Below are 26,583 nucleotides of genomic sequence, written 5' to 3'. Positions count from 1 at the left end.
GTCTCACAGCTCACTGGAAAAAAAAACATTGGATCTAGAGTCCAGACTCTTGAAAACATTGAAAGAAAAAGGACTCTTGGTTCAACCAGATTTAAGCTTAAATTAAAAGGAAATCCGCTCAAATTAAGAGGCTTGGTTCTTGATTTAGGCTAGATTCTGATTGAATCAAGAGTACTTTTCTTTCAATGTTTTTAAGAGTCTGGACTCTAGATCCAATGTTTTTTTTTCCAGTGCTAAAAGTCAAGTTAAGTGATCGAATACACTGCCGGCAGCCAAAAATAACGAAACACCCAAATAATGTTTATTTTCAAATGGTTATATTATGTGTCGCAGGCAGTCAGCAATCGCCAGCTATTCGCAAGCGACATGCGCATGTTAACTAACTTCTAAATTTCTAAAGTTTTGTAATGAATACCAACAGATTTTAATTTGCCGGCGATTGCTAATATCCTGCAACATACGCACAGCTTCTTATTTTTTTGTTAATAATTTTTATGATTTTTATTTGTTTCAGGTACGTTTATCGTCCATGATCTAGGATCTGGCTCATTTTCACACTTGAAAAGTCTCTTTGAACGTATTTTAATATCTGTTTTGGTGGTTGGTAAGTAAGATTCATGAATACTCATTAAAATCAAGGTTGCCACAGTCAGAGAAAATTGGAAAATGTCAGGGAAAAATCGTCAATGTATGTACGGAAACAAATTCGACTTAAGCGACAATTCGTCTTAACCGATTATCCACTTAACTTATGGACGTGTCGAGAGACCAAAAAGAAATATAGACTTAATCGGCATTTCGTCTCTACCTTAGTTCGACCTAGCGAGCTTTAACTGTATGCCCTTTTAACAATCCGGCATTTGTTCAATTATCAGGGAATTACACCAAAACGTGTCTGTTAAATGTCTGGGAATTTAATTTTACAAATTCTGGGGCAAACTAGGCAAATGTTTCAGATGTCTATATCTTTTGAAATCTATGGCTTTTTAAGTTCGTCAACGCATGTGTAACGTGCGGTACGCTATTATGAACTTGTGACCCCGCGACTCTGCGATTTTTTCAGTGTTATTTCGAAAATCGTGTTGAACCTCATAATTTGACGACCACTCGTCTTTACACTTCACAACGCGTTTTGACGCTCTGCGACGCCTAACCGCCACACTGCCGTGCTAAGTAAAAACGCCGTATGAGTATTCGAACGTTGCTAAATTTCCTCTCAGAAAATATTTATTTTTGAGGAAAGGTAAGAATATTTCTCCTTGTAATTTTCAGACTTTTTGGATCAAATAATGAGTGAAATCCTCTGAAAAATCGGAAGAGAAATATTCACAACATTTCCGGAAAATTCCTGATTTTTCGAAGGAAATGTGGCAACGCTTGATGGTTTATACGGCGTTTATCCTTAGCACGTCAGCATTGTTTCATCGTCCCATAGCCCATCAGATGTTTGGCACTCCTTCGTCCCTTCCATAATCCCCAATTTGTAGTTGTTGATTTCTTTTGTGGTCAAACAAAAGCTCGCAAGATTCGCTGGTAAAAAAAACCTCTTGGACCAATGCCGCATTGCATTGACTTAAGAGTGCAGTTTCTTGTCGCTGGATTAAAGAGTCTTGAACTCTTGTTTCAAGCGGATTTTGCATTGATTCAAGCGGATTTTGCATTGAAACAAGCGGATTTTGCATTGAAACAAGAGTCCAGATTCTTAAATCCGGCGACAAGAAACTGCACTCTTGAACCAAGAGGTTTTTTTTACCAGTGTTATCGTTCGAAGCACAAATTTCTCCAGTCTCGCCATGGATTTAGGTAATATATCGTTTCATTTCGAAGCATGGCCATCATCGGCCGGTAGGAATTCGAGGCCTTGACCGTGCTACGCGCGCGCTCGCGAAATGCGATTCGGGCGCGGAAGGTGTCGTTTTATTTGTAAACAAATTAGCGATGCACCGGCTCAGCCTCGGTCACTCACCGGCTCGAACCGCGGCCCCCGGGCCCCGGGGCGCGCGAAACGAAACGAACGCTCGAGACGAGACGCGAGTCCGAACAAAAAACGCCACAAAAACGCGAATAAATCAACCGACGGACGGAAACACGTGTAGCGGAGGAGGCCGCCAGCAAAAAAGCCTCGCCCAGCACTGCCGAACCCAATCAAAATTTACGTTAGTTACAGCGGTTTCATGATGTGGATATCTACGAATCGGCAACTTTGCAAGTGGCACTTGCGTTACGGCTTCGAAGTGGTTATGCCTTTTCGCTGCGCAGAAAAAAAGCGATCGCGCTTTGAAGTATGGTGTTTTTTTCAAACATGTATCAGCTGTGCCATGCATGTGATTTAGTTATTTTTACTCATTGAAATACGGTGAAAGCTAATCTAATAATCGATCTAAAGAATAAAGGGAGGAGTAGGGGGATTATATCTCAAACTATTCCAGCAAAAAGTCTCGATTGTCTCACATTGCGTTAGAAGTTATGTTTGCGGCAAGTATAGGTGATATTAAGGACATCGTTGGTACAAGGGCCTGCAAGGCTTTCAGTGCTGACCTATACAAAAGCATCTATAGTGCATTTCCCCAAAATAGGCTTTAGATTTTCTCTCATTTTGCCTCGAAAATAAGTTGGAAGGAATAGAATTCCTTTTTATGTTACTGATATGTAGAACTGCATAATGTTGGTCGCGTTGCAAGCTTCATAGGCCCTTCTAGTGAAGATGTCTTCAATTTCCATCGTAGAATCTGTCAAGAAAAGTCAGTGGTGGTCTTGCATGTGTATATGCCTTAGATAGGCACTGTGTTCCCAAAGAAATTTGCCAGTAAGTTCAAATTAATCAGAGACTTGAACGGAAGAAATAGAAAAATCGCCTGATGGAGAGGAGCGAAGTTGAACGCGAGACAAGATTTGTGAACAGGGCAGTGCACGAATATTTGAATGAACTGAGTGGCTGTTGCTAAGCGAGGGATGTTTTCTGGTCTTTCTCGAAAATTGAAGGCGAAATAGCGAGGTAGATTACGTTCAGAGCTCTTTCGTGTCTATACTGAAAAATTAAATTTGTTAAGTAATTAATTACACTGCCCATAAATATCTTGCAAATTTACCCCGAAGCAAAGAAAATGAAAATATCGCAGAAACAAATGTGAAAAAAAATCAGTAGCAGAGATAACAGTGCTCCCAATTCCCGGACCTTGTTCCGAATTCCGGAACTTTTGAGATTTTCCTGAATTTTTCCGGAACTTCCTCGGAACTTTTCAATAATATAAAAGGAATCCCGGAACTTTTAACGGTTATGGAGGGGGAGCAATTGAAACAAAAAAGTTCTGAATCTTGGAACTTTGGACTGACGTGGAATGAGAGCACTGAGAGATAGTGATTTTTAGATGACCTTTGTTGACACCGCTTTGCTGAGGCAAACATTCATAGCATAATGCATCGTTTCCTTATATTACGGTCTAGCGTTGATACTTTTACCCTTGAAGCAATTCGTTGAACCCTTCTCCATAATGTGGATCCTCCTCTCGATCATAATGCAGACGAGATGGTCGCGATTTTTATCGATCTTGCTGTATGGATTGCGGGAGATTTTGGAGTCTTGAGGAGTGGGCTGAGCTGGTGAATGTAAATTCCCGTTTGAAGGCGCGGGCGAAGAGCGTAATAAGACGCGGTTCGGTATGGTAGCTGGCTGCCGCCGGTTAATAAAATAACTTTCACTGCTTCTTCTGTTTCGCTCGGACCACTTTCTTCTACTCGCGCTACGCTCCTGATTCGCACTCCATGGCCCAGGTTCAGAGTTCATCATTTCCAGTACTCTCCACCGGCGCCAAATTTCAATGCGCAAAATTGATTAGCGCGGACAGTGGAATAAATTAAAATATTTAAATATCTTTTGATTGTGTCTTGCACGGAGAAAAAAACTTCGTGCATGGGACCCGAAGTTGAAGTCATATGGATCTCTGAAGTTTTCTGATCACACATCCGAAAACTTGAGGTCGAGCTGCCGATGTTCGGGTCAGACATCTAGGCACTTCGGTATGTACCGGAGTACTTCAGATGTGTGACCCGAACCCTTCGGTATATATCGAAGTACTTCAGATATCTTACCCGAACTTCGGCAGCTGGACCTCAAGTTTTTGGATACGTGATCCGAAAACTTCAGAGATCCATAAGATCTCAACTTTGGGTCCCACGCACGAAGTTTTTTTCTCCGTGTAGAAATTCAATCGAAACATTAACGAAACATTGCACAGACTTACTGAATAAAATAAAACTGTCTGACCCGAACTTCGGCAGCTGCACCTCAAGTTTTTTGATACGTGATCCGAAAACTTCAGAGATCCATATGACTTGAACTTCGGGTCCATCATCTGGTCATGCGAGGGCCTGAGAAAAACAGGATGGAAGCATTTAAAAAAAAAGTATCCAGGTGGCTCAGTACTTTCATAACCATGTAGTTTATAATTTCTATACCTATAATTTTTAGACTTTGTCGATGTGCTCATTATGATTTTTGAGCCACTTTCCATTCGATACAACTCCTCTTTTTGCTCTTACTGAAGTTTGTTCTTGCGGGCCGATTATTGAAATTGATAGACAAAGTTATAGATAAAGAAGACATAGGGAGTATGGATCGATCTCATCGGTTGAAACTGGTGGTCTTTGCAGACTAAGAAGGAAAATGATATACTAACTGTTGGGTCTCTTGTCGGTTGCCGTTATAGTTGGTTTTTCTACCTTCTTTGTCCATTGCAAACATCCGCTTCCACCGATAGGATTGCTTTATTTTCAGTTTATCTTCTTTGTCTATTAATTTCAATTATCAGCCCACTGGTCATCTTAATACACCTCGAGACCTAAAAATATTGTGGCTATCGGCAAAAATGTTCTGCCGAAACCCGGCCGGGATTGAACCAGGGACATTTAGATCTTCAGTCTAACGCTCTCCCAACTAAGCTATTTCAGCGTAGAAGTTAAGTTGCAAACAACCAGCTGGTGGGAATTCGTAGGTCATATTCATTGAGTAGCATGTTCACTATTCTCGTAAGTAACCGAATGAGGATGAATGCACATTACCAGCCTCAATAATTTCCTCTGCTCATAAGTAGCGGTGAGTTGGCTGAAACCAGGAGGTGGGGGGGGGGAAACGTTTAAAAAAAGAAAGGAAAAGGGGTCTGCAGGGTTTCTATCGATGTATATAACAGTAAATCTAGTATATAATAAGAGCAAATGCAAGCACTCGCTTCCACCAATAAGATCCCTCCATATCCCTTTTGTCTGCTTTGTTTATCAATTTCAATAATCGGCCGCAGGCCTTTCCAGTCGGAAAACGCAACTACCTCAAGTTATTTTAATCTAAAAATGGAAGGAAACAAAATCTCGGATCGGATTTGATTCCGCATACGCATCGTTTCGGCAACGGCGAAGCCTGAAGCGATGGATTAAGTCGTCAGCGACGCGCGGCGCGGCGCTCTGCTGCAGCAGGATCGCGCTCGCGGTTTGGTCGATTATCATCGGCAGGCTGCTGGCGCGGTCGGCCACCGCAGTTACGTCAGATGATGTGCCCTCTTTGTTTGCTTTTATGGCAGCCTAAATGTCAGCATCTCCAACTCCAAACGATTGTTGAATGTTGATGCGCGCCGTCCGGGTCCCTGCCGCCGGACATCCGCGCTGCGCAGTGCCGCGGCGTGTTTTGCGATTTATCGATTTATCTGCCGTTTAAACCTATGCAAAAGGATCGATTAACAGGGTGTCCGCAACGAGCACCATAATGATCGATTCTTTACTATAGTTGCATCAGAGCCCCTTTATACTGAGAGTCAAGACAATGTGAATCCATTTCTGATTGCTTCCCGTATTTTAGGCCGCCACAATGTCACAACGGGAATTAAGATTACATTTTCACCGATTGCAAAGATTATAATGTAGAATGTACCGGGGAATAACGGGTTCGACAAGGAACAAACGGAATGAGAGAAGGAATGGAGAAAGAACGGGAAATTTGAGAATGAGCCGATCAAAGATTACGAAAAACTGTCAATTTATGTCATCTTTATTCCCGTTTGTGACTTTATGAGGGGGATTGTCTGGACTCTCAGTATAAAGGGACTCTAAGTTGCATACGGAGAAGTATCCAAACCGATCATTCACGCCTAGCTACTAGCGCCGCACAGTGGAGCGAGTCAATCAGAAAGGTCGGACATAAAATTTTTGACTAGAACTGCAAATTTAAATTTATGTCTTCACATGTTAAAATTTAAGGAGTGCTTTTACGGAAAATTTTACGAGGAAACCGATGAAACCAATTTCGGAACCTCAAAGTTGGAATAAACGGAGTTATAAGCGTTTAATGTTTCGAACTTTTGTCCGACCTCTCCTATTGACTCGATCCACCGTGCGCCGCGCCGCGCCGTGCCTCTCTTCTCGCTTTATTTGATGCCCAGTATATTGCACGGACACACTTTTATCGTTACCATAACTACAAGTATGCACTGGGAAAAAAAAACATTTTGGATCTAGAGCCCAGACTCTTGAAAACATTGACAAGAAAAAATACTCTTGATTCAATCAGATTTTTGCTTAAATCAAAAGGAAATCCGCTCAAATTAAGAGGCTTGGTTCTTGATTCAAGCAAAAATCCGATTGAATCAAGAGTATTTTTTCTGGTCGAGGTTTTTAAGAGTCTGGACTCTACATTCAATGTGTTTTTTGTTTTCCAGTGTATACTTTAGCCACCTCCGTGGTTAAAGTAGCTTACGACAGTAGTTAAAGTAGCATTTTTGTGTTGTGAAATCTACGTTGAAATATTGCAGTCCCTTTTTTTTTTTTTTTTTTTTATTAGCAATTTAATTGTTAAATCAGCAAATTAATTTTTTCCGTGCGCCTTGTGAAATAATGAATTTTAGATCACGTTGAACTTTCCTCTCAATTTCTTTCTGTGTTTGTGTGTTGTGTTTCCGGGCTTTATCATTGTCTTGAACCCAACGTTCAGGATCCCTAATCATGAGAACGGAGCATAATTTTCGGTGGTGGAACAAACGTAGCCGTAACGCACTCGACTGAGCGGACGTGGCTGCAGCAAGCTCTGATGACCGAAGAAGAAGAAATTATAATAGAATCGGATAAGAGCCGCTGCATAACGTGTCAGATGAGAGATATGCCTCGTATTTTCGGGCAGACCACCTTTCCCCCGTCGCGGACCCGGCCTTAAGCTTCCCACCGCTTTCTTTTCGCTTATCGAAGCAAGCCGCGGTTTGTGCAATTATTTCGCTCTCGAAATTAGCCCTCGTAAAGCCATTTACATAAGGCAGAGGGCGCAACTGCGACTGTGCTCGGGACCTGACCGACCAGTTCTGTGCCTCATTTCCTCTTGATGACTTACATTTTGGTTGGATACAAGAGGTTTTACTAACAAGCTAGTGCCTCTTGTCATGTTGTCACTTCCCAGCCAAAGTATCACTAGCGCCATGCACTGGGAAAAGAAGTCGCTTGGATCTTGAGTCCAGACTCTTAAAAAAAAAAAAAAAAAAAAAAAAATCCGAGCTACGAGCCAAAAATAAATCAAACAATTAATATTTCAAACTACATGGAGATGAGAAAGAAATACTCTAAATAACATTGACGAGAAAAAATACTCTTGATTCAATCCAACTTTTCCTTGAATCGAAGAGCCGAGCCTCTTAATTTAGGCAGATTTCCTTTTGATTCAAGCAGAAAGTCCAATTTTATCAAGAGTCTTTTTTCTTCTCAATGTATCCAAGAGTCTGGACTCTAGATCCAAGCGACTTTTTTTTCCAGTGTACGACGTAAAGAAATTTCCGCGGCCATTTTATTTCTTTACCGAGAAGTTGTACAATTTAACAATTTTACCCATTGTTTAATACAGTTGCGTAATCAAAGCAGCTTTGCTTGTTGGCGCTTTTCAGGATTTCTACTTTTCCCTCCTTCAAATAAGAGGCCGTCCCCTTACGTAACACTCAAAGGAGCGAGGAGGGGGTCGAAAAGAGTGTTACACCATTTTGTTTTTACGTGTTAAAGGATAGGGATCCACGCCACAAGAGCGTTCCAAGGAGGAGAGGAGGGGGTTCAAAAATGGGGTGCACTGGAAAAAAAAACACATCGAATCTAGAGTCCAGACTCTAAAAAACATCGACAAGAAAAAATACTCTCTTGATTCAATCGGATTTTTGTTTAAATCAAGAACCAAGCTTCTTTATTTGAGCGGATTTCCTTCTGATTTAAGCAAAAATCTGATTGAATCGAGAGTATTTTTTCATGTTAATTTTCTCAAGAGTCTATGGACTCTAGATCCAATGTGTTTTTTTTTTCCAGTGTGCCATGCGTAATTTCGGGACGGTCCCTAATATTGACGTCGGCCCTTTTAAACGATCAATTTTTTCACTTTGAAGAAAATATGTCCGCCGTGTGCCATGCGGCCCATAAATATTCCGCCTCAATTTTCCCGCTATTTTTTTCTATTCCTGTTATCAAGTTAGCTGGCTCATTTTCCGCTTTTTCCCACCACGACGGTGAGCGGTAGTAGGCGTCAGAGCATCCTGTTCCCCGGTAAACGGATGTTCCACAGCATGTCTCCCTCCGCGGGTCTCCGTGGGAATGCCCTTCTCCGCCCCGACGCACAGTGGATCGAGTTAATCGGAGAGGTCGGAAATGAAATTGTTGACTAAAACTGCGCATTTTGATGTTTATTTCGTCACATTTTAAATTCTGATGGGTGATTCTTAAAGAAAATTTCACGAGGAAACCAATGGAACTATTTTTCAAATCTCAAAGTTTTGATTTAACGGAGTTATATGCTTTTAAAGTGTCCAGATTTTGTCCTACCCATTCCATTGGCCCGATCCACTGTGCGACAGCTTGATGGAGCCGCGTGCTAATTGGTCGGCAAACGATCCATCGCAAAGCAAACAAGGAGTCGATCCGATCCCTCCTCAGCTGAAGAGCGGCAGGAGTCCCGGACTTCAATTAGCTTAATTGCAGAGAACGGATTTTTCACCCGTCGAGCCATGTTGCTCGCTCGCTCCGAAACGAATGGGAAGGAAACTCGGGGTTTTCTAGGGTCCAGTAAATCTGGAAAGCAGTGTAGAACTCTGTGCTGTCTTGTTAAGGAAGAACGTCGTATGAGCCTTCAGACGTCGCCATATTTCCTTTATTGAATGAAGAATTTATGGAGAAAATCTTTTTCTTCAAATTTTTCGAACAAGTTGGTTTGCAATTCAATCTAAAAATCTGAGTATTTCAAAGAAAAAGTTGCATACTTTTCTCAAAAATACACGCTGAAAAAAAACTCCGGCCATGGAAACCGCAATTACGGGCTATATAGACATACCGTCTGTTCCGGGCTCAAAGACCGAAAATTCCGGCTGCTAGCTTCGGCCTCTGAACCCGGAGCAATCGAAGCTACGCCTCCAGCAGCTGGAATTTTCGGCCTTTGAGCCTGGAACGGAACGGACGTTATATCTATATAGCCCGTAATTGCCGCTCCCACGTTTTGAAAAATTTCAAAGTGATCCTATTACTATTTCAACCTCTCAAACCCCCCTTTTCTTCCATAATACTTCTACGAACTCCTGGGGGTCTGCAAATCGCACTTCGGGGTCCGTTGTGACAAAACATCTCCATCGAGGATCACCGTTGCGACCGAGCGAAGCCACGGCACAAGCACAGCCCAACACTAATCGAGGGCCGTTTCCTCCCGGTAACGGGGCGATTGTCACTCGTCGCTGATGACGGAAACCCTCCTCCTCCCCCGCCCCCGCCCCCCGCCCCTGATGACTTTGCATGCATTCGGGTAATCGTCATTGACAGACGTCCAGGTCGTTCGAATGCTTGGACGGATTCTGACGTAACGGAAACGGGTCTCTTTTAATTAGAGACGGCACTGACTCTCGGAACCTTCTCCCGAACTGGCTATTAATCGAGAATTTCCAGTCTTTGCCTCGGAAGGCAGCCAGTTCGTAAGGACCGAATAAGGCAGAGAACAGCATGCCTGCATTCTCAAAATCAAAAACTGATATATTTTGAGCCATTCTTGGAGCTTTTCAAATGGCACAGTAATCTTTACCCTTAGTTAGCCTGACATTCTCTGAATCGTTTACGTCAAACGAGATTCCTCCAAAGCGATGCCTTCTTCTTCGAACTCTCCAGACTTTTGACCGCCTCGTTAATTTAATTTTGTCATACCTAGGGATCTTATTTGATAGGACGAATTAAGTTTTTTACTATTTAATCAAATTTCACGCCAACACTAATGATACTAGCGATTTACTAACTATCGAGGGAATGAAATAAAATTAAAATTTAGCACGGAATATAAAAACAAGCAGGAAGCTCCAACGCATTCGCGTCGGAAAGCGGCTCTGGCGACGGTAGGTAGTTGTTACGCGTTTACGGTTTCCTTGGTAACCTTTGTTTGCTATCAGCTGATGTCGAGTAGTATGACTAGGAAGCTCCAACCACGGCATTCTTCGAAAAAAGCGCGAAAACTTATAGATTTGAATTTTCAAATTTTAAACGTAAAGTCCATTTTTTCCAGTGCGAGATTAAAGCACAGACCCGTTTTGAATTATTGACAGTATCACCATGATTCCAAAAATACACTACACAACATAGCATTCGCTCACAGGAAAAAGATATCAATTAAAATAAAATCAGTCCCCCCTAAACAGCAGAAAATGGCGCCGATTCCCATCAACCAACACGCGGTCTCTCCAATGTAACATGGTCCATGGCGGCTCTAGTGCAAGCACCAGAGCCGCTAATAATTTTAGTTCATGACACTTTCTATTTAGACAAAAGCAACTTTATTCTTGATAAGAGCATTTTTCCTGCTTGATTTAGGAGAAACATCTTCTTAGCAGAAAATTCAAGAATATTTCTCCTTAATTTAAGTATTAATTAAGCATTAATTAAGTTTCCTTAATTAAGTACAAAGGCTGTCCCAAAAAAACTGAGAGTTGGCCTGCTCTGAGCAAGCTATCCAATTTATCGGAATACGGTTGGTAGAAACTTAAACCTTATTTCATTAGCTTATTGACGAGCCCTTGAGCTCATTAATTGAAAAATTGATTTTGCAGCGGAGGCAAATTTTCAGGTGGCCTAAAGACTTCGAAGAGGCTTAAAAAGTCAACTTGTCCACATCTTCGAGCTTCAAAAATCTGGCTTGATCGGCAATTTTTTATGAATTTTGGATTGACTGAGCTCTTAGTGGAGGAAAATGACACGACTCTTTTTGTGACTTAAGCACAAATACGGTTTCCCGCGCACATTTACAGTTAAAATAGTAAAATATGTTTATTTGCAAACACTCAAAGTTGTGCGATCACGTGAAAATTGAGCCACTCTATGTGTCAAAGTCACGCTAGCGTCATAACATTTTCTCAGAAATTTTATTACTTGAAGGTTCTCATACACTTAGTGAATATTTGATATTTCTTTGAATTGGAGATCGTACGATCCATTGTCTTTCAATTTTAACTCCACGCCACTTGGGTCCATGCTATATTTATACTGCATTTGACAGTAACATCATTGGCAGTATTGATGGTTTCATCCAAAGTCTGTAGAAAACACGCTTCCTACATTGAGATGAATGATTCACGTTAAATGACTTGGTCCTCAAGACAGTCTATTATATGTATTCTCAATTCTATACAATAGCACCCAGTATAATCAACTTGTCATTTTGGGTTTGATTGACCGATTTTTGAAATTTTCTGAGGGTTTTCAATGGGGCTAACTTATGCTGAAATGAAAGATATACAAACGAACTAAATAAAAAGGAGATATGTGCAATGTCATAGGATTCGCGTACTGCATAACTGCCTTTGAAGTCACTCGTTTGCACGTACATTGTTTCTTTTACGATAAATATTGGTTAAAGATGTTCATAGATTGTAAGTGGGATGCCTCGTAGGATCAGCGCGATAAATTATCTTAGGCGGTTCCTCCCAGGAAGTAAACAAACATCGATATATCGCAAATTCTGCCAAAATACGAGTTTTGCTTTTCACTCTTAGTAACATAAAGAAGCATAAAAGTAGAAGCATATGAGCAGTCTACTTGTGAAAAATCTCCTCTGAAAACCCTAAATCAATGTAGAATGAAACTAACTGCGAAAATTCTAGTTCGATTTGACTAATCGAAAGCGAGGTTTTTCTCCAGTAGATTGCTGAAGTATGCTTCTGCATTGTTGTTTCCCTGTTTTTACAAAGAATGAAAAGCAAAACTCGTATTTTAGCAAAATTCGTTCGATCCATCGATGTTTGTTTACATCCTGGGAGGAATCACCTTAATCGTGAAGAAATCGAGATCATTCTGTTTTCGTTCAATTCCCAGCTTTAGAAAGTATTCTCACATCCAATTTGGTTTCAATGCGAATCGCGCACCTAGATTACTAGAGGTGAAAATCCTGGACTCGATGCTGGATGGTGGCCCTGTTACAGTTTCAACGAAAAAGGACTCCCACGGGGCCTTTTCGCAATGGCCAATCACCAGTCCCAATCCCGAAACGCTGCAACAGATGTGTGAGCCCGATCCGTTGCAGTACATCTCTTCGGTCACGAGTTTCCCTAATTCGATACTATTCCTGACGTCTAGGCGAACCCCTCCTTGCCAAGTTTCCGCCAAATAGCGTCGCAAAATTATTAACTCCTTCACACGGCAGGTGCCCCAGGTAGCAACCATTCTGAAGGGACGTCGATGAAATTCATACATTTTTAAAGCAACTCTTGAATAAAACCTGACAAAATACAAAGAAACAGTTTTTGGGCATTTTCTGGAGTAAAATGTTCGCTGTATTTTTTTGACTTGCAACATGTTTCATTTTTTGATAAAGAAAATCTAAAAAACTTTTTTACGTACATTTTACTTATAAAAAATACCATTGAAGGGTTTTGTGGAATATCATTTTCAACATTTTTTTAAAAATATTTAATTAGTGCTTTTAAAAGGTGTGATTGAGGGGCTTGGAGGACAAGTGGGATAAGTGCAATTTCCGCCATTTCAAGAAATACGTGTTCAAAGTCCCAAAATTACATGGTGTAAGAAAGCTTTAAACTCACGTTTTGATGCTCAGAAGTCGGATTTTAGCAGTAAAGTTTTCACAGATCATACATTATGGCCAGTTTTAGTTGAAATCATTAGTATCTCAATTTTTTCACAAACTGCTTTTATCTCACATGTCTTCCAAGCCCTCAATTAAGGTAATTTCAATGCAAATGGGTCAGTTGCGCTGGTTACAGAATCGTGTTTTGATGCTTGATTTCTGTAGATTAGCTAAAAATAATAAGATCTGTCCAAACAGCAACGTTCTACGTCCAGTATTAACCGAGATATCGCGCTTTGAAAAGTCGTGTTCTTGACGTCATCCACCGCGGTTGTGTATAACACGTTATGTATCACCGCGGTGGATGACGTCATAAACCACGACTTTTCAAGGCGCGATATCTCGGTTAATACTGAACGTAGAGCGTTGCTGTTAGGGACAGATCTTATTATTTTTAGCTAATCTACAAGAATCAAGCATCAACATTTGATTCTGTCACCAGCGCAACTGGCCCATTATGGCAACGGGGGGCAGAGTGTTGTCCGTGGGCGGGCTTTCCGTTTAAATTCGAGCGTGTTCGTGTGTGTGTGTTGATTCGCGAACTGCTGATTTACTGTGCGCAAGCCACGTTTTGTAATTATCCGGCAAAACAAATAGAAATGGGTTGGACGGACGACGTTGGGGCTCGGATGTTGGATGCCATTGGCGAGCACTTGCATGAGCATGCAACTCATTGTAAGTGCCGCCACCGCTGAATCTGGAGCACCGTTAATCTCCCCGGGTTTCGTCACTCGCCCAGGATAGTCTTCACCTTCCAGACCCGCAACTGAGCGCCCAGTCGAAAGGGACTTGGGCACTGCACGGGATCTCAATGAAACAACTGATCATCAAAGTATTGGTCTATGATCGCATTGGAAATAAAACACATTGGATCTAGAGTCCGGACTCTTAAAAACATCGACAAGAAAAAATACTCTTGATTCAATCGGATTTTAGCTTAAATCAAGAACCAAGCCTCTTAATTTGAGCGGATTTTCTTTTGATTTAAGCAAAAATGTGATTGAATCAAGAGTATATTTCCTTGTCAATGTTTTCAAGAGTCTGGACTCTAGATCCAATGTGTTTTTTTTCCAGTGCAGTAAAGGGGACTTTAGCTAATAAAAGTAGTACCGAGTTTAACAGAGATACACCAAGTCACATTTTCACAAATTGACTGCAGTAGATGCACGAGTCGTATAAACAGTAAGTTGGAATTTTTTAGCCTACGTGCGTCTAAAATCCAGAAAGCTGAAAATCTCAATACAGAGGGAAAAAGCTCATGCGAGCACAAATTGCCTTTAAAGAGATACGCTGTTTGGTGCAACAGTAGTTACAACCATTCACACTGAGAAAAAACTATGGTTTATAAACCTATTAGAGGTAAATATGGAACACCTATAATAGTCGTAAATAAACTAATGATTCTCGGTCTGTGAACCATACTAAGGTCTCTGTACCTAATTAAGGTACAGAGACCATAACTAAGGTATATGTGCTATTATTATATGTAGAGGTACTACTATTAGTGGTGTTCCATATTTACCACTAATAGGTTTATAAGCCATAGTTTTTTCTCAGTGCAGGAAGGCAATTGCAGACGCGTTTCGGGTCTAATTGGACCCATCATCAGTATGGCGCAGCCCCTGAATTTCCTTCTGCATGAGGTCACATTTTGGAGAAAAATTGAGTCGGGATTAGTTTGAATTCCAATAGTCGTACATTCACTCATATCAAAAATAGAGTATCTTCATAGAGAGAATAAAAAAACACATTGGATCTAGAGTCCAGACTCTTGAAAACATTGACAAGAAAGCGAACTCTTGATTCAATCAGATTTAATCAAAAGGAAATCCGCTCAAATTAAGAGGCTTGGTTCTTGATTTATGCTATAGATTCTGATTGAATCAAGAGTATTTTTTCTTGTCGATGTTTTTAAGAGTCTGGACTCCAGATCCAATGTGTTTTTTTTTCCAGTGTGGTGTCGATTACCCTCGCAAACATATTTTTTCCGAGCTTCGTCAATCTAGCGAACTTCCATTTTCTTCAGCACAGCTCCGTCTCCCGCCTTCACAGATCAGTATTTTGGACACGGATGGGCCGACGTTCGATTTCCGGGCGTTGATTTTGTTTAAATATTCCCTATCTTTTTATTCTGACTAAATAATATCAACATTTTGACCTGAACCCCGACTTTTCAAGTAAGGATCCCCCTTTAACTCCCGCCAGGATCAGGGAATTCAGATTCCTTGGGGTCAATTCCCTATTTGTCCCCGCGGTTCTGTACTTAGCATGACTTACAGTAAGCGAGAAAAAAAATGGTACTGTATAGGTCTGGACCACTCTGTATAGAGTTTTTTCCTCAATCGATTCTTCGCGCGTGGAGGCACAAAGTAGAGACAACCCTGTATCAGCATGCAGCGAAGTCGCAGGCCGTTACCTGTCGCATCCGCCGTCATCGCGCTCAAAATGTGCGATAAACCGAAAGCCGAAATCACGGCGCACTATGGTCCCAATTCACTTTTCAGTGATCAAAAATCATAGCGGCTCTCCGTTTGAGTATAAATACATTTAAGATGTGTTTTCCTCATGATTTTGATGCGCTGAATCCGAATTTGACCTCCGCTTTTCCCTAAAAAATCATTTGCAAAAGTTACTGTCATTTTTTCACAAAAATCACAAACTACCATACGATTGGCTTGTTATACTTGCTTAGATTGGATGAAAACCATGCGTTCATTGCACATACATGTACAGTTCATGTAAAATTAAGAATGTTTTGATTTTTTGACACCCCCCCCCCAATTTTTTTTTTTTTTTTTTTTTTTTTTTTTTTTTTTTTTTTAAGGAAAACTGAACTGAAAAAAATGAAATAGATCTAAAATTCATTTGTATTTTAAAAATGTCGAAATAATGCTTCAGAGAAGACTTTTCTTTACGTTGATTTGACGGGAAACGCAAATCGGGTACATAACAATGTTGAAGAGCGGGGGTGCAATATTGTCACGTTAAGAAAAATTCAATCAACAATGGATAAATATTCGGAGAGTAAGAAATTTTACATCAATAGGTACTTTCTAGGATTGAAAAGAGCGTTTTTAAAGATAAAACTGCGGAACGGAAAACTTCCCAAAAAATCTCAAAAAGTAGGGGGAACCAAATTTTTTTCGAAACGGTCAACCTCAAAAAGATTCATAGAAGCTATATAAGTGCGTCTCTGTAGATGCAAAAGTGCTTAGCACGTGTTAAGCCTGCAACTATAGGTGTTTTTCGGGGCAAACAATTGAGTTTTCCTGGGACAAACACGTAGTCACGTAAAAAATTCAAATTTGGTCGAAAAAGCAGGCGGAAGCAATTATTTTTGGTTCGGTTGCCTTTCTAAGGATCTGCAGAAACGACTTAAAAGTGTCTCTGGAGGTGCCAAATGTCTCAGAATATTTTTCGAGGGGCTTTCCAGGGTTGTAAAACAGTATTTTGAAAGAAACACGCAGGTACGAAAAAGATTCAAAATTCGTCCAAAAAGCAAGAAGAACCAACAATTTTTGGTTTAAAATCCTTCTTAAGGATTCATAGAGACTACTTAAGCACGTTTTTGGAGGTGTCGCATGCCTCAAAAAAGTTTAAGACGACTACAGATTGATCGATGGCTAAACTTGCTAAATACCGTTATTTTAGCCACCGACTTAGAGACCTAGTAAATTCGATTTCTCGAGAAAAAGCAAACCAAAGCACGAAATATTTCTACTGTAGCTTCCCAAGGATGTGTAGAAGCTCCCTAAAGGTGTCTCATTAGGTGACCTTTGGTGACTTTTTTTTAAAATGAAAGTTCGTGGGAAAAATCGGCATTTTTTTATGAAAAATAGGTATCCAACTTCTACCTTGTGTGGGATGTGTCAGAATGCCTCGGAGAAAAATTGTAATTAGTGCGTTACAATCCTCTTAGAGTCCTCTACAAAATGGTATAAGCAAGAATTCTGAGAGACCATTTCATGATTCAGGAGAGGCTCCGAACGCTTTGTTAGAAATAGCCACTTCACGGGTCAGAAAATACGTATCCGACTATTTGCACAGTTTGTGACACTTTCAAAGTGACTAGAAATTTTTTTGAGGTATACTACGTGTAGTTTATGACCCGTAGATACTATATTTATCAATTTTGACTTGAAAAAAAAATGTCGTCCAATTTCATAAACATCGATTTTTGAGCGCTCCCGAGCGGATTGGGACCATAGTGCGGCGGCTAAACGTCGCAATATGGAGCGCATAAATGGAACGTGATAGGGATCTTGGGGCCGCGACCGGCTCGGCGGTTTTTGTGCACCCAGTCGATGAGCATAAGGATAAGCTGTAATTTATTGTTTCATGCAGAAGATTACACGCTCCGAGACGGTCCGTCCGTCAGACGTTGAAAGACGTCGGCCCTCCTGGACGTAATTAGCGCGCCTGCCAAGTGGTGCACGACGCTGCCCTCCGCGTGCGGGATTTCGGGCGATTTTTCGTCGGCAGGTGGCAGCACCCGTAATTAGGACTGTGTAATTCGTGTCACACAGGCTGTCCTCTGTTGCTAGTCGAGCAGGAATGTGGAGGTATTGGTTTTAGGAAATGCGGTCTCGCAGTGTGTGGATCGGTAACTACTTGTACCTACAAGATGTGATTATTGGGAGGCTTAAACTGGAATGGGCGTCCCGCCAATCGATCAAAATTTTGGACTAAACTATGGGATAGATTCGAATGTCGGGTCATTCATAATGTAACAATCTAAACGCAAAAATTGATATTCTGCATATCATGAAGCGCTACCAGGTATGATACTACACATTTGAGTCGCTTTACAGCGCGCCCGGGCGCTCTGCGACACCTAATCGCCACCCTTGCCTATCGATCTCATCTGGTAAATGGCATTTTGTGATTTCATCTTGAATGCCACCTATCCACGATTTTGCTGGACGTCCCCTACGTCTTCTCCCAGGAGGAACCCAATCTAGTACCTTCTTAGGCAACCTTTCATCCGCAATTCGTCGCCAGCGGGTCGATTGTTGAATCGTTATCGAATGACCTTGATCGATAAAAAACATTGCCGAGATAGGGATTTATCGATCGAGTTCTTTCGATGACGATTCAACAATCGACCCGCAGGTATGATACTTCCAACTCGATATCATCACTCAGCGGACAAGGATATCAAGCGCGGAGTTTACCATTATGCTTGCTTTTATTCCTTGCTCAATTTAGTCGTCAAGAATTGAACTTTCATCGAAAGGGTAATCTCACACGAAAATTTAATTTTTACATTGAGGCCGCCTTGGAAGTGCGCTGATTACTTAAATTGATAGATAGAGCGATAGACAAAGAAGGCTTTGGGACTATAGAGCGACTCTATCGATTGCAACTAGTAGTTATCGTAAACGAAGGGGGAGAATGATGGACTTACTATAGGGACTCTCATGGGTTGCCGTTAGTTAGTCTATTTCTTACCTCCTTTGTCAATTGCAACCACCCAATTCCAGCAATTGGATCACTTTATTTTCAACGTGTCGTCTTTGTCCATCAATTTCAAGATCCTAGAATTTTCTGCATCCTGTAAATGAACAAAAAATTTGGCAACAGAGGAACGGTACCGTTTCCAACGTTGTTTCGATGACGGTGGACGCGCGGAGTGTCTTCAGCGATGATGACGGGTGTTCTATCCGGATAATTAGGGCCTACTTTGCGGCTCCTACGCTGTTTACTTGTCTTTGTGCTCGGTTTTAATCACCAGGTCAACTTCTCATCACCTTGACCTTTCCTTTGAGAACTGCGATTCCCGTGGTCATCTGCAAATTACCCTCGAATGAAAGGCGCGAATCCGCTAATTGAAAGCGTTGCCGCCGTTCGATTTTGAAGAATCGTTGGTCATGACGACCTAAGGAAACAATTTCAAAATTAATTCTGTACGACGAACCTATCTTACAAAATAACTGAAAAAATTGCCGGTTGTCATTAATAGCCCATTCGTAGCTATTAATATGTATAGAAAATTATTAATTTCGCGCAGTTATTTTCTTAAATTATAGTATTTGCACCTTAAATGTTGGTCTTAGTGACACTCGTGTTACGTAATTACTGTAATTATTGCTCACATTCCCTAATAATCAATAATATCATGTGAATTAAGTAAATTCTACATGGAACTCCTATTTACTCGCTGTATGTGGGAGTCGAAAATTCTTCCTTGATGTCATAAATTGACCGTCTCTTTCAAAGGCCTAACCTCTGCTTTTTCTCGTGGATATTTTTCTGACGGTATAAAAAAGAATCAAAGGTTCGTTGGCGCAGGTGTTTGCGCATATAACTGATAAAAATAATGGATCTCCGATGAGAGCTTTACCGAGTGGTGATCAACGATCAATCGTCGTGCACCCAAAAAAGTTGGTTCCTTCATGTTAAACGTGATTTGCCTGTTAAGTAACTGTAAGTGATAGTATGACTGCACGTGTCGGAGGAAAGCAGTGCATTTCACGAGGTTCGCAAATTTTTACGAGGCACTTTTGAATTTGACTCCAAATCGCTCACATTCTTTCCTCGTTTATTGAGTCGTAAATAAAAGGCACAGCAACCGATGCTGCCAAATTTATGCTTCTGCTTTTCTTGATGTCTGCGTGCAGTTACGGAGACTACTTCAGCAGGGCCGGATTTGCATTTTTAGCGCTCCTACGCTGAACTTCGTTTTGCGTGCTAAAAAAATTGTATTAAAATAGGTGTTATTCGGAGGAGGATGTCTAAGACACTGCCACCCCTTCTTGATCAGAAGGATTTTTAAAGCATAGCGTAGGGGTATACGTACGTTTAAAAATTCTGAATAATGTTGTGCGTATTAGAATCTTGCGCCGCGCCGCGCCGCTAGGCAGTCCTTAGTAACTTGATGATAAATCCGGCCCCGATTCTCCGCGAAATTTTATATCTATCTTGTTTCAGTGTTTTTATGAACCGAGTGTCAAATTTTCCGACTGCCGTAGACATACTTGATATTCAATTCCAAAACTATATAATTCTATCACCCCGTCGGGAAAATAAAAACACGAGTCACGGCTTAAGAGTTCCTACACTGGTCTTGTTTTGTGGAATGAATAGTAATTTCATGCTCTGAAGATCCGCGTATCGATCTTGTATCAGCTAGATCGGGCTCCAAATGCGCGACGAGACGTAGGAAAAACACCGATCGCGCTCTGCTGGGCTATCGAGAAAACTCAAGCTAGACGTGACGTGACAGAGTATAAAAAATCGTTGTAAGTAAGAACAACGCAGTCCAGGTAACATAGAAAATAAAGAAGACTGGGATAAAAGGGAAGGTGGTGGTGTAAAATAGGTGGAAAAAAATGAGTGAAAAAGTTTCGATTTCACACGCAGTTATGTCTGCCCATTCCACGGTGATTTGGAGGACGTTTAGGATATTGTTTGTTTTTTCGAAGCAGAGTTTATCCGCGAATCATGCACGAAGATCCTTGAAACTACGTAGTTTTCATTATAGACAATGTAATTATAAATCCTGTAGTTTCTGCTATATGTTTCTTTTTCGCTACACCGTGAGTCATTCAAAGAAAAGTTTCTAGAGCGACTCTGATCTAATGATTGATACAAAGCATTTTCTTTTTTTTTTTTTAATGTTATGTCTGCGATTGTGAATGTCATGAATTGCAGACATTTCAACTTAATCTTTTGAAAGATGACAATTATTTTCAACCTTTTATCTTCTGTGTACTTACAAATCGAAGTATATTTTCTAACAAAATCCCGCGCATTGAAGTATTTTACGAAAATTTGAATTATTTTGTTCTCGTGTTTTACATTGACCGCTAGGTATAGATTGCCTCTGCTTTATTTTTCCTCCAAAATTTACATCTATTTTTGGAAGAAAAAATTGAGGTAATCTAGAGAAATACGCCCATCCCATCGATAGACATCCCAAATCGACTAGAGTGTTTGAAATTTATACCCTCGAAGAAAGAGCCGAATGCCTTCGAAGAATAGACTAAGTATCAGAGAAAATTGAAGTATTAAGAGTCGATTCATCTTTGCTCGCTCGATCTTTTGACGTCTCATGGACCGGTCCCACACTAATTCTTGTCTTTTAAATGTTAAAATTTCAATTTTCAGCATCACTCTTGCATAATTTCGCTCCTCCCAACGCGTAGAACAAGATCCTAATATTAAAGCCACTTACGATAAGTACCTATTTTTCCACAATGCATACTGTGCTCTTTCTTAACAGGGCATTATTGGTGAAAATAGAATCTTGCCGTGCCGTGAAAGCTGGCCTTCAATTCCGCCTGCTACGATTTTGCTGCCGAGATGCCGCGTTTCGGAGAAAACTAAATTTTCCCCTCGACTCTCAGGGCAGGAAATGCGATGTATCGTCAAAGTTTGGCAGCTGCGTTCCGTATCATGTTCCCGTTGAGTGCTTATCACGAGACCGAGATTACCTGTTTAAGCGCTCGCACGAAAAAGCTAAGTCCTGACCTCGCAGAGAACTCGTTTCTGGTTCAAATTTTCGCTTCGCATAATTTGGCGAGTGGTCCGCATGCATTAGTCGGTGCTTTTCAAAATTTTTTGATAGCACATACTCGAGCCGACCGACTTCTAGTTTTATGCATCTATTATGCTAGTGGATATCCTTTTATGCATTTGAAATAAGATTAGGATGTTTACGCTGCAGGATTTTAGCAGTCGCCGGCAATTTTCAAGCTATGAGTCCTGAATGGAAAAATGTAAAAAAATAGAAACGAAATAAAGTACTGATATCATGCCTGGAATTGGAGTACATTTTTTCTTTGTCTTCAAAAGATAATGGTAGCTAGCACACTCGAATGTGTGCGTAATGAAGTTAGGGGGCATAGTTAGGTTTGGTTCGGCGGCAACTAAACTAACTCCCCGGCAAAGCGGACGGTATCAGGGAAAATCGAAGGCGCTCTAAGCCGACAGCTTGTTCTTGAAGTTCTTCACCAATGAAACCTACGCCACGTCAATGCGATATTATTCGATTTCACGAGGCAACATGCATGCCGCTCGCAAATCGCTGGTGCCTGCAACATTTATACCATGATTTATTTTTCTTTCAAATTAAAAATTTCCTCCATTTTCTCACTTTTTCATAACTTTGGTTACACAAACTGCCCTATTTTGTATCACTTCGCAATGAAGACTTTGTAAGTTGACGAATTATAGGTGGCAACCCCTGAATAGTACCGTTATCAATGAATTCACAGTCTGGAGGCAAGAATTTCTCGTCTAGCGCAAGAATTTGATGATTGGCGTAGCCGTAATGTTAACCTTTATTTCCGAATAGTATCATTTAATTAATTGAGAGATCCTAAGCGATTATTTAAGCTTAAGTATTTTTGCAATTTCTAGCATTTTGAATGAATAGGACAAAAAAGAAGGCGGATTCGAAACCCAAAATTGTCAACTAATACACGTTTGCGAAAGCCGCGGAGTGTTGATCTTCGCCGGAGGTCTCTGGACTCATAAATAAATTGTGATGCAAAACTCATAGGGTGTTTTCTCGACGATGTATAAGTTTTAGAAATAATCTCAAATGAGGGCACCTACCCTGAAAAGAGCCTCATATTAAAATCGATCACAAGCGTCTCTCATGATCTGTAAAAACGCCGCCTAACCCTCAAAAAATAACCTTCGTTTTTACAACAATAGGCTCAACTTTTAATCGTGTCATCTCAAACTTGCAACCTGGCATTGGCGAGAAAATTGCACGTTTGCAACCTATGCTTAAAGTCTAAGTTTTCTTTGTTGTCTCTATCACGTCTCTCTGGTCCTCAACGGTGTTTCCGCAACGTCTCCTCAATGTCTTTTCAATGTCGCATCAATGTCAGACACGCCTCTCGAAATAGAGGTGGATCCGCTTGAATAGCTCCTTCGCCAGGAGAGCTGGATATGCCCTCTTTTAACGAGATTTAATGATAGGTAGGAGGAAATTATGTGTTCGTTGATGTTTTGACCATCACTTTCGGCGTGCGGAGGGTGCTAATTAAATTTTAGCGGTCAAAAATACAAGTCATAGAAAAGAGGACCGTATTTATGGTATTTCTATAGCTTCTTCTCTTGAGGACGCATTACACACTCTGGAAAAAAAACTCATTGGATCTAGATTCCAGACTCTTAAAAAGATCGACAAGAAAAAATACTCTTGATTCAATCAGATTTAAGATTAAATCAAGAGCCAAGCCTCTTAATTTGAGCGGGATTTCCTTTTGATTTAAGCTTAAATCTGATTGAATCAAGAGTCCTTTTTCTTTTCAATGTTTTCAAGAGTCTGGACTCTAGATCCAATGTGTTTTTTTTTCCAGTGTAGATGGATCGCATTTAACAAAAAGGAACCAGCGCGATTACAGTTCTTCCATCCTTTTGAAAAACCTAAATTTATGTACAAAATTAAAATTTAAACCATCATTTTCCTTAAAAATTAACAATTTTTGGAGGGAAGCAACAAATATTTGCCATTCTGAGAGATTTTTTCGACAGTTATGAAGAAGCAACATTTTTAAAATTCTGTAAACGCGCTGGTTCCTTTTTGCTAAATGCGGTCCAGACTATCTTGTGATTAAGGAAGACGCAAGGAGGTCTTTGACATAGTTCCATTAATAAGACAAATTTTACAAAGAATAAGTTCGAGTGATAAGTTCCAAGTTCAAACGTGAAAATTTGGAAAGGAAGCTCCTCAAGGGATTGCAATACTATGCCTACGATTTTCTAAAATTTTATGGTGAATTTTACGTATCTTCGTCAAAATCATGGATTTTTTTTTTGTATTTTTGTAAAAGCATATGGAATTAATCCCTGTTAAGAGTACACATCTGAATGATTACCAAGAAACTTTACTACAAATTTGTGAGGATGTTTCTTCTTAATGATGCCGTATCAAAGGATTCCCTACCACTTCATCATTACAAATGGCGTTATTTTTATATTTTTAAGAGAAATTCTTGTTTTTTCTAGTCAAGACCGTGCCAAGTTGCCCATTGGCTCACAACCAAACGACCGCGTCAGTATCAATAGAACTTCATTGAAGGATATCTTTCAATTTTTGATACTTAAATTCCCGTTGCGGACCGCATAAACACCAAATTAAAGTCAATCTAATTCTAGTTCTGAACCGCTATCATTATATTTAAAGCGAGCGGTTTGCTAGAGATAGTATGATTGACCTACACCTAGTTTGATCTATTGCTCTAAATGTCCCGACGTTTAAGCCAACGTGTTCCTGCCGTAATGACAGTATTTTTTGTGACCTTTTTGATAGGAACCGTTAATTTGCGGGTGACCGTGTCAAAGATAGCATTGATTCAACGGCCTACTTTAAATGCGGACCCAAAATACTCATTTAAATTAACGCGTGAGGTAATCCGTTTCATTCCGGAGGGTTCTTATTACAAAAATACTTTGTTATTTATATCATACTTGTCTTGCAACATTCAACTCAATCCTTCAAGACAACCCAGAATAATTTTATCAGTTTTGCTATAAGCTTTCCTTTGTCTATATTCTCTTCGATTATTTCTCTCTCATATTTTTCGCCAGTGCCTCTAATTAAAATTCAAAATGTTCCCGTGTCTTGTGCTTTCATTTCTTTTCGAAAAAAATGTATGGTATTGGGGGGAAAGAAATGTTGATATTTTTTTCGTATCTAATTTGTATGTATTTTCTTTCTGTTAATAGGTAAGCCAAGTGTCTAGAAACATGAATCCTCCATCTTGTGTTTGAAAGTCATTATACTTCTTATTGGTAAGTTTCAATAAAACCTAAATTTTATTTTTCTTTGTTTTTGAAGTTCAGGCTCTGATAAGGGAGAATCTTCGTTGAATCGAGATTCCTATTCAAGTCAATCCAAAGCGTGTTTCTTCCTCTTCTATTTTTCAAACAAAAGTAATATCTATAATAGCACCGCGATTCACGATTTTACAAATCGGTTCTCTCAAATTAATTTTTCCGGGAGGGTTCCCCTGTTAAATTACTTTGTAGTAATTTCTTTTCCCAGAATGATACTGAAAGTTACGCATTATCGTATGCGTGCGAGGAACATGGTAAATATATGACGTATGTAATTACGTACAATTTTGTAAATGGACTTCCTATTTCTTGATACATTGAATCATAGAAGAGAAAGGAAACGCCTGTGGTTGCTTTGGTGTAATTGAAAAGTTTTCATAAACTCGAGGAAATTAGTTTGCCTGCAGTGCACCCGCACACCGCGTTGCGTTAAATAGTCATCGTCAACAGAATTATACCCTCCCACATAACTTGGCTTGGCGCCCGATTACCTAACCTTACGCGTGGTACTCCTGTAAGGTCAGGTTTTTTTTCTCAGGTGCAATTGTAAAAACCTATACGTATGATACCTACCATACCTATGATGGTAACGTAGGTTTCTAGACCAAAGATTCAGACATACTTAACTGACTATGGCAATATTACGTGCACCGATGTGCCAAAATAGCCACCGATGTTTTTCCGTGTTGTCTGATTAACCTGGCATTCTCTACAAAACAAGCATTTTTGACCCCTTCGTTTTTTGTATTTTACTAATTGGATCGCATTTAGCAAAAAGGAACCAGCTCGATTACAGTGTTGTAAAAATGTTGCTCTTTCATAATTATCTAAGGAGTCTCATGTAATAAAAAAAAGTTTTAGATTCCCACCAAGAAATTGTTAATTTTAAAGGAAAATAACCCTGTTAATTTTATAGTGTTCATCTATGAACAGGGTGTCTACAAGTCCGGAATTTCCGGAAAGTCTGGAAAAAGTACTGATTTTTTAAAGGTGGTCCGGAAGTACTGAAAAAGTGCGAAAATTCCACAAGAGGGTCCGGAATTTTTTCATTTTTCGTCATTTTTGTCGAAATTTGAGCGAGAAATTTAAATTTTTGGAATTTTTGGAATTTTGTTGAATGGAGGTACTGAAAAAGTGCTGAATTTTTCTGTCGAGGAGGTACTGAATTTCTTGCAATTTTACTGAGATAGTACTGATTTTTGGCCCGCCTGTTTTAGTAGACACCCCGATTAAGTATTTTTCAAAAAAAATTGAGAAATTGCACGATTTTGAAAACTTATGTTTAAACACGGGCTCCTTTTTGCTATATGCGATCCAATTACTGCACGGATCCATTTTCCCCATTTAATAGCCGACAAAAATTCTGCAGTATATTTCTATAATATATCATAGCTGACTCATTTTTGTTCCTATGGATTGTTCACACGAATAATTCAAACTTTTTTGTGCCCTTTCATGGCAACGTTACGCGTGTTTTATCCGTGTGTTCTTGCAGAGTTGAATATGCATTAACATGCCTAGGCCCATGCTTACACGCGTTACACAGTACCCGCTCTTCACAGGTATACGTTGTCAGCTCCCGACGGAACGGTACACGAAACTTGAGTCTCCTGAAATACAAGAATTTGTCGCTCCCTCTGGCAAAAAAGCTTCGGAGCGCTGAATCGACAATTAGCGTGATA

The 26,583-nt window shown here is 40.2% G+C and overlaps 2 protein-coding genes and 1 non-coding gene across 4 annotated transcripts in view; 2 read left to right on the top strand and 1 right to left on the bottom strand.

The window, feature by feature from the left end:
- Positions 1–26,583, top strand: part of LOC109043431 (uncharacterized) — a 272,968-nt gene that overhangs the window by 77,627 nt on the left and 168,758 nt on the right. The window lies entirely within an intron of this gene.
- Positions 1–26,583, top strand: part of LOC140224244 (uncharacterized) — a 148,978-nt gene that overhangs the window by 23,313 nt on the left and 99,082 nt on the right. For both annotated transcript variants that reach the window (XM_072298266.1, XM_072298267.1), the window contains exon 2: positions 515–604. In XM_072298266.1, the coding sequence (XP_072154367.1) occupies positions 515–604 (90 nt within the window). The remainder of the gene's footprint in view (positions 1–514; positions 605–26,583) is intronic.
- Positions 4,872–4,948, bottom strand: TRNAF-GAA (transfer RNA phenylalanine (anticodon GAA)). The gene has a single exon. It is a non-coding gene; the product is annotated as a tRNA-Phe (tRNA).

This window comes from Bemisia tabaci, chromosome 3 (assembly GCF_918797505.1).
Source record: "Bemisia tabaci chromosome 3, PGI_BMITA_v3".
Taxonomy (NCBI): Eukaryota; Metazoa; Arthropoda; class Insecta; order Hemiptera; family Aleyrodidae; genus Bemisia; species Bemisia tabaci.
The sequence above is the reverse complement of the archived record's forward strand: the minus strand, read 5'-3'. Positions and strand labels throughout refer to the sequence as shown.